The sequence below is a fragment of the Molothrus aeneus genome, chromosome 16 (assembly GCF_037042795.1).
Source record: "Molothrus aeneus isolate 106 chromosome 16, BPBGC_Maene_1.0, whole genome shotgun sequence".
NCBI classification, from domain to species: Eukaryota; Metazoa; Chordata; class Aves; order Passeriformes; family Icteridae; genus Molothrus; species Molothrus aeneus.
Window position 1 is genome coordinate 9155454 of NC_089661.1, and position 8097 is coordinate 9163550.

Here is an 8097-nt window from a genome sequence, read left to right on the forward strand (position 1 = left end):
AAACAGCTTTGTGGAGAGGAAAGCTATTGCTGTCCTCCAGGCCATACTGCATGAGTGACAAAAGTCTTGTACAGGTAAATGGGAAGGTTTTCCTTTATTTTTGTAGAGGAGAGTCTTTCAGGAATCAATGTTCCTACTGGTATGATCAGTATTGTCACTCTGGGCATAGACACCATCAAAGCTATCACTGGTGTTTCAGTAGTACCACGTTCATACAGTGTAATGGAGAGGGGGTTCCTTGTTGGTGTTCATCTGTGCCCTGCCCAGGTTTTGTGTGCTTCTTCAATGAACAGGGTGTTACAAACCCACAGCTGTGCTTGGTGTGTAGATAGCAGGCAAAGCTCTGATCAGCTGTTCCTTTGGTTGTATAGCAGAACTGCCTTTTGCCATCCCAACTTCTGTACCATCTCATCACTAATTATGCTCATAGTGACATAGTGACACAAGTTGGTAGCCAAAAAGTGACCTGGCTTGGGTATTTTTCCATGTCTCTGACACTGCTTCTATGTTGCTACTTCTGCTTCAGATTTATGTAAATCTCTGGCCTTTTCAGGGTGCTTGTTTTCTATCTTCCAGTTGATAAGATAGGATGTGATGAAGATGTGGAAATCTCAAATGCTGTCATTTTCATGGTCCTTCAGACAGATACTGTCAATTTCCATAAATAGAAAAAATGTCCAGAGCTTATTCCCCATGGAGGCCACATAGCTGATCTCATGTATGTTATTGCAATTTTGGCTATTGCAGGAATTCACAGAGTTCCCTCAAGATCTGTTTACATTGTACAGATTCAGGTCTCTCACCATCTGCTACAACTAGAAAGGGGATGAATTCTGTGTCTCCTACTACTGAATGAGGTGCTTCTCTGAGATGTATCAAGAGAGAAGATGCTAGACAGAAAAATCATTTTTCTACCATTTTTCCAGCAATTACTAGAGAGTCTGGAATTGGTTTGGTTTTTGTTTTTTTCCTGAGGATTTAAAAGTTCATGAGCAATAATGGACTTCTTTTGGAATGCAAAATGGGGCAGGATAATCACATCCTTAACTAACAGTAGCTATCCTGTGAATGTCTGTCTCTGGTGTTCCCCAGTGAATAAAGTGCTTCTTGAGTTATTAAAGATTTGTACCAGGTGCTGCTTTCTATGTTACATGTCTCTATAGAGGCAAGCAGATATTACAGTGAGCCTCTGAAGACTAAACCTTTTTTTAAGAACAGATTTCTTTTGAAGTTGTCATTAGATGCTCAAAACAATTTCAAGCTAAAGAATTAGAGGAACTAATTGGGTTTTTTGACAGCCATGATTCAAATGCAGACTAGAAAGCTCTCCTGTGCTTATGTAGGTCTGCTCAAGAAACACAAACCCATGCTTTTGTCAGATGGACTCAAATGTTTGAGATGCAATTAAGAAAAGGAAACATTTTTTAAGGATTAGATTGTGTAATGTGGAATTACATGGACCAACAATCGTGTAGATTAAAAGTTTCTTCATTGTTTGATGTTTAACATCTGGTGTCTGGGTCTTTGGTTCTGTTCTAATAGATGGCCTAACGAGGTGGCACTGAGCAGCAGTGTGGCAGCTGTGCCGTTCCAGATGTTTTCTCATTGTGCTCTCTCCCTTCCCCTTTGAAGAATCACCCGGCGGTGCGGGCACGGTGCGAGCGAGACACGAGCCCCCTCCAGTGGAACACCTGGGTTTTCCCGCTCGGCACGGGCAGCCAGGAATGATCCTGGTGCTGCCTGCTCTTGGCTCAAGGTGTTGTGAAAGCTGCTTTATGTCTTTTGGAAGGCAAGGAACAGCTGATGTTCTGATCTGGATCATGGTTTATGAAGGCATCCTTCTTTGTTTATGCCCAGGTCCTACTTGGACACTCTCTGAATTCAGATCCATCATGCCCTGTATCTTCTAGAATATTCGTGGTTTTTCTTCAAAGCTGAGACCTGTGCTATGGAAATCATAAGCACTAAGATATAAAACATGTGGTAAACTGTTCATCTTGGATATACACAGAGTCCATTGAAAATGGGTTTAGTGTGGGCACTGTAGCTGAATAAACTGGAGCATCTGTATTTAGTGAGGAAGAGCATTAGTGAGGCTACATTAAAAATATTCATGCTGCTCCAGCCAATCATTTCCTCATTTGTAAAGAAACTAAACTAGAAACTTTGTTCTGGTGAGGCTGAAGGAGACAGGCAAGCTCCTGGTTTTATTTTACATACCTTTGGAAACAAAAGCAGCTGCAGCACTTCTTGCAGAGGAGCTGGTGATTAAGGTGATGGTTATTACTTTTGCCAGTGGTTTTTGATGTTGTTTGTCTGATTTTTAAGGAGGCTCAAGTAGGGAACAGCATCCCTCTGTCTTGCAGTGATGGAGAAGGGAAAGAGGAGACAATGACAGCACCTGTGTCCCTTATAACAAACTAAAAGCAGCAGCCTATGTTAACTGGAGAAAGCTGAAAAAGTCAGCATCTGATGCACTGTGTTCAGGCAGGAGCATTGTAACTTGGCTTGAGTTTTCTTTTTTCTGTGTGGCCAGGTAATAGGCAGAGCTTGAGGACTAGGAGAGGCTTCAGTGTGAGCTGTGCTTTATGTTGGAAGATGTTGGTATATGGATTTGTGGGGTTGGTGAGACAACAGAGCAGGTTCAGCTCCTCTCTCCCCCCAGATCTAACTGGATTTGGTTGAATAATAGGTATTGTGGTGCCATGTTCCACTCACAGTAAATAATGTCTGAAGCAAGGCTGAAATACATAGAAGTGAAATAGGAGTAAAGTGCTAATACTTGACTGAACAAGTAGAATCAGATAAAATTTTGTTTTATTCTAATACTGATTTAAAAAACCCCAATTGTATATTCTTGCATATACAATCAAACCAATTCAAAAGCTAATCCTTTTTATTGTGAAGAAAATCTTGCCTCTCAGAGGAGCCATATTTAGAAGTCATTGCCTGGGTTGACTGTAGAGTCCTGCACAGCTACATCCAAACTAAACAGGGTTACTTTTCCAAAGGTGTGCTGCAGAAACACTAAAGTTGTCATCAATGGAAACAATGGATGTTCTCTCCTGGATTTGATTAATTGATTGGTATTGAAATGTGCTGTGAGGAATCTTGGTTACTATTGATACTTGAAGGCCTGTGAAATCTGTAATGTAATTCTTTAACAGGAGTTCTGGATTTCTTGTACTTTCACACAGAGTCAGTTGCAAGAACAAAACATACATATGAGTTTGAAGTGAAATAAAAACCCTCATTGATGGGTCTCTTTGTTCACAGAGTCTGACTTTAGTTTTTCACTAAGAAGCTTGAATTAAAGTGAATCAGAAAACTTTAATTTCATTGTATTACAATGAGAAATTCTAAGGATATTTCATTATCTAAGGAAACATTCATATAATGTTAGGAAATTGGTATCTTTTAATCTTAAAAGAAATTGTAATGACAATCTGAATGTTTTCTATTTTTAGCAAAGCTTTTACAGAAAATGAACGTGTGAAGAATGGGAGAGGGCAACTGCAGTTGGAAAAAGACAACTGATAATAGAAAAAGTTTCTTCAGTATTGAATGTTACTTTATCTTGACTGGGCAAAATGACTTGAAAAATAACTGCAGAATAAATGACTGAACTTTGAGATGGTGATAGAAGTGTATCTACCAATTTTTTATTCTGTAAAAAGAGTTCATGATCTAGTGAGCCAAACTGAAATTACACTCAAAACTGGGGACTTTTAGTCTTTCTTGGGAGTAGATGAGGGATATTTTGAAAGCATCATAAAGCCTACTCAGTCATTTCAAGCAAGTTATCAGCTCAGATAGCTCTGATCTCAGCTCTTCAGTTCAGTCAGGATATTTTACTTGTTTTTCTGGAGCGCTCTGTGAACAGGTAAATATTTTCACTTTAACACAGCAGTGACTGTTTTTTTCTTTTCTCTTTTCTTTGCAGTGATTCTATTCTGTATGGCAGCCCTAATATTTCCAATAGGATTTTACATCAATGAAGTTGGAGGTCAGCCCTATAAATTACCCAATAACACAGTGGTTGGGTCTTCGTATGTACTGTTTGTCTTATCCATTTTCTTTACAATAGTGGGACTTCTATTTGCTGGCAAAGTTTGTTTACCTGGCTGATGAATGTCTGGACTGCAGGACTTTATTTTGGAAAAGAGCAAGACATCAGAATTGCATTTTTAGGAGGATGCCTAAATCAGACTATCAAACACTGACTGAAAAGAGGAATGCTTTGACTTGTTCTCACTATGCACTTTGGATGAAAAAAGGAGAGCCTTTCCCATAACCAAATACAGACCACGTTGACGAATCTCCTGAGCATACTTCAATGCAGTCAGGTCTGCACTGTGATAGGAACTGGTGAAGAATGCTTTCCACTGACAAGCATAACGCCCCACCTTACTGGACTGTTCCTGTTTTTAACGTCTAACAGTTTGGAAGTCAAAGTATTTATGGACTTTGTGGTGGACCAGAGGGTTGTGGAGGAACTCAAGTGAGGCTGGCCTCGCTGTTTAGGAGATTAGTGTTTTACATCTTCCTTCTGATGAGCAAAGCCTTTGGCACCATTGTGGATCAATCCTGCATTACTGCACCAAGAAGCCAATAGATCAAAACATGTTCTCTCAATGTATGTAACAGCAAAAAGACATACATCCCCTGCTCCCCCATAAGCTCTAGGAAACACTAAGGAACGTTGTAGAGGGGGATTTCGTCCTTATATTTATATAAATATATATATATAAATATATATATATTTTGCTGATGCAGTATACAGTGTGTGTGTGTATGTGTGTGTGTGTGTATATACACATATGTATATATATATATATGTATATACACACAAATGATTCCTGGAAAAGAACTCAGAATGCTTTGCTAGCAAAACACTGTGGTGTGCAAAACTAGAACTCAATAGAAAAAAGCCATTTTTCTGAAGGCCACATAGCTGAGAGTCTTCAGTTTACCTCATTCTTTGTAGCAGCCCTTGATTTTAACAGTTTTTTGTAATAGGTACAAACGATCCCATGCCTTTCTAGGTGCAATTTTAAGTTAAGCTAAAATTCTTTTTATGGTAATTTATTTGTATATGAGGGTAGAAGGTGAGATCATGTCATACCTTAAAATCCTAATTTTGGGAAACTGACACTATTTAAATTATTAGCAACTGTTGTACAGAAAAATCTCTTTTTTTCTACTTCATTGTTACATTAGCATTCATACATGTTCAAGCACAACATTTTACCATAGGTAAGCATTCCTTTTAGCACATATAAAATGCAATGTTTAAAGTAATGCAAACACTATCCCACTGCAAAGATGGATGAACTTATTTTCAGCTGAATATTAATTCATCTTTGCCAAAAAAATGAGCAATATAATTGTTAAAAATGTATGCCTTGTTTACTAAAGTTGTTATTTTAAATGTAGATTTAATGGCCACCAAAATTTGGAATAAATATTCTGCACTAAAGTAGTTTTATTTTTCAACACAAGGACAAACCATTGAATCCACAGACATCTTAATTCCCTACTAGGTTGGCGTTCCAGGGAAGCTGCCTGCACTATCAGTATTTGTTTTCCTGTTAATACACAGTTTGCCTGAGATTCATTCTGAAAACAAAAAAAAAAATCTGTTTTGAGCACTGTTTCATTGAACTTACTGGAGGAACTGCATTAATGAACAAACATTTTAGGATGAGATTTATGTTAAAATAAAATCAGCAGTTTCCAAAACAATCACTTACCAGATAAGCTGGAGTGTTTAAAAATAACACAGTTTGCACAATTATTTTAAACTCTGTGCCATTCAGACCATAGTGGGTCCCTGCCTTTCTCCATTTCTTCCCTCTCCCCCACCCAAGGTATTTTAGTACAAAAATGTAATTTGTTTATGTATATTTTCTTTTGAAATTTTTGACCAAACTTGCCACTGGAATGGTTTCTAATGGTTTCTAATGGTTTTCCAGTCAGTTCATTCACAGGCAGAATGGAGTGTTTATGGATCACTAAATTTTTCCAAAGTGTACTAATCTGTAAATAGAGCCAAGCACTTACTTGGAAGTCATGGTTTAATAATCATAATTTGGTTCCTAATTTAAGCCTTCATCTGCATGGGCAGTCTGAGGCTTCTAGTGATAGTGGTGGAGCTAAAAGGCAGGGTTCAGCTGCTTGATATCTTTCAAAATTTTGGTGTTATCACTACTAAGATAAAATATTCACTAAAACTTGGATTATAAATTATGTTTTCAGAAATGTTACACTTGTAAATAGTTTGAGATTTTTGTGACTGGAACACAGCTGGGGGGTGGGGAGAGTTTCTAAGCTGCTAAAATTTCTTTCCCTTCCCGCCCCTCCAACTTACTTATTTCAGTTATTGTAACATCATGTGGATTTAGGCTTTGATTAAATGGATCACAATAATAATTTTTTAAAAACCAAACAAAAACACTTATCTTGGAGCATACCCAGACTGTGGCTGGCTGACTGGAAATTGATCTGATCTGCCAGTGCTATTGCTATGAATTATTAAATGTTAGCAAAGGTTTAGTAAATAGATTTATTAAATATTTGAGCATTTCAAATCCAGAAATAGATGCAGCCAAATGCATTTTAGAAAATCCAAACCAGTAATTGAAGAGACAGCTGTCAACAGTTGCTTTTAATAAAGTCACTAAGTACTATATAGTACAGTATTAATTTATAGCAGAAAATCATATCTTGTAAACTGTATATAAAACACTGTTTTATGGTGCAATCATTTGTCAAACTTATGTCTGTTACTTTTGTTTTAAAGTTGTGTGCATTCTTTTCATACCTAAGAGCATCACTGTAAAATCTGCTGAAGACTATTTATAGGTTTTATTTGCACAAGGTTTTGTTTTGAACTACAGGAAGTTCGTATTGAACATGCCTAAACATCTGTAGACTTTTTCAGTTCATGAAAAGCAAATGTTTCCATGTGAATCTTCTCCAAAGGTAATCCCATATTTGTGTTGAGTGTTTACATAAACTTTTCTGATTCTGCCAGCCATTATTTTTTAACTTTTTGAAGGACAGCTCATTTTATACATCACTAGAGAATTCCATTTATTCTTTTGTTTCTAAATCCTCTCCCAAAGGTTTGACAACCCATCATAATGTAATTTGTGCACACTTTGTCATTTATTTGGCTAACAAAACGTAAGATTGGAAACTGAAAATACTATCAGAAGGAAAAAGGAGTAAATTTGCATAAATATTATCATTGAGCTCAGCTGAAATTATCACCTGGAAGCTGTTTGGCTGAGACTTGGGGAGGGTGTGCTTCCCAGAACACACCAGCCTCATCATTTAACGGGTTTGTGCGCTGTTGGTACAGCTGCAGAGCGGTGCCGGTGTCCGAAGGGACGGGCGGTGTGCCACGCTCCGAGCCCCGCTGCAGAGCCGTGCCGGTGCCCCAAAAGCACGGGCGGTGTGCCACGCTCCGAGCCCCGCTCTGCCACGCTCCGAGCCCCGCTCTGCACGGGCGGTGTGCCACGCTCCGAGCCCCGCTCTGCACGGGCAGTGCCACGCTCCGAGCCCCGCTCTGCCACACTCCGAGCCCCGCTCTGCACGGGCGGTGTGCCACACTCCGAGCCCCGGCCTCTGCCTGAGCCGGGCCCTCCTGCCGTCCCTGTGTTCCCGAGACCCTGTTTAACCACTCCAGAACACACCTGTAGGTTCCTGTTTGCCCCGACACACACACACACACACATAGAGGAAAATGGAAGCTGTCCTTTAAAACCTTTGTGAAGGATGAACATAATGAAGGAAATGGTGTCTGCAGGCGGGCTGTCCTGCCTGGGCTCGAGGCCGGGCCCGCCGCCTGCACCCCCGGCCTTTACTGAGGGTTGTTTTCTATTGGTTAGAGCATTTTTTCAATTAATGATTTCCGAACAGATGTTAATACAAACTGTATAAAATGAACATAATTTTCTTCACTTGTATTTTTGTTATTGAGCAAGTTTATCAAAATAAATTGTCTACTAAAGCGACTGGCTCCGGCTGCACTGACTGGAACCAACCCTGCCCCGCACACAGGTGTCCTCCCTCAGGTGTGTCCCCTCAGGT

At 39.4% G+C, this 8097-nt stretch overlaps 1 protein-coding gene across 1 annotated transcript in view; it reads left to right on the plus strand.

Annotated features, from left to right (window-relative positions):
- The window catches only part of MOSMO (modulator of smoothened), a 31485-nt gene extending 23464 nt beyond the window's left edge, over positions 1-8021 (plus strand). The window contains exon 3 of the mRNA XM_066561109.1: positions 3944-8021. Coding sequence (XP_066417206.1) covers positions 3944-4128 — 185 coding nt within the window. The 3' untranslated portion in view covers positions 4129-8021. The remainder of the gene's footprint in view (positions 1-3943) is intronic.
- The last annotated feature ends 76 nt before the right edge of the window (positions 8022-8097 follow it).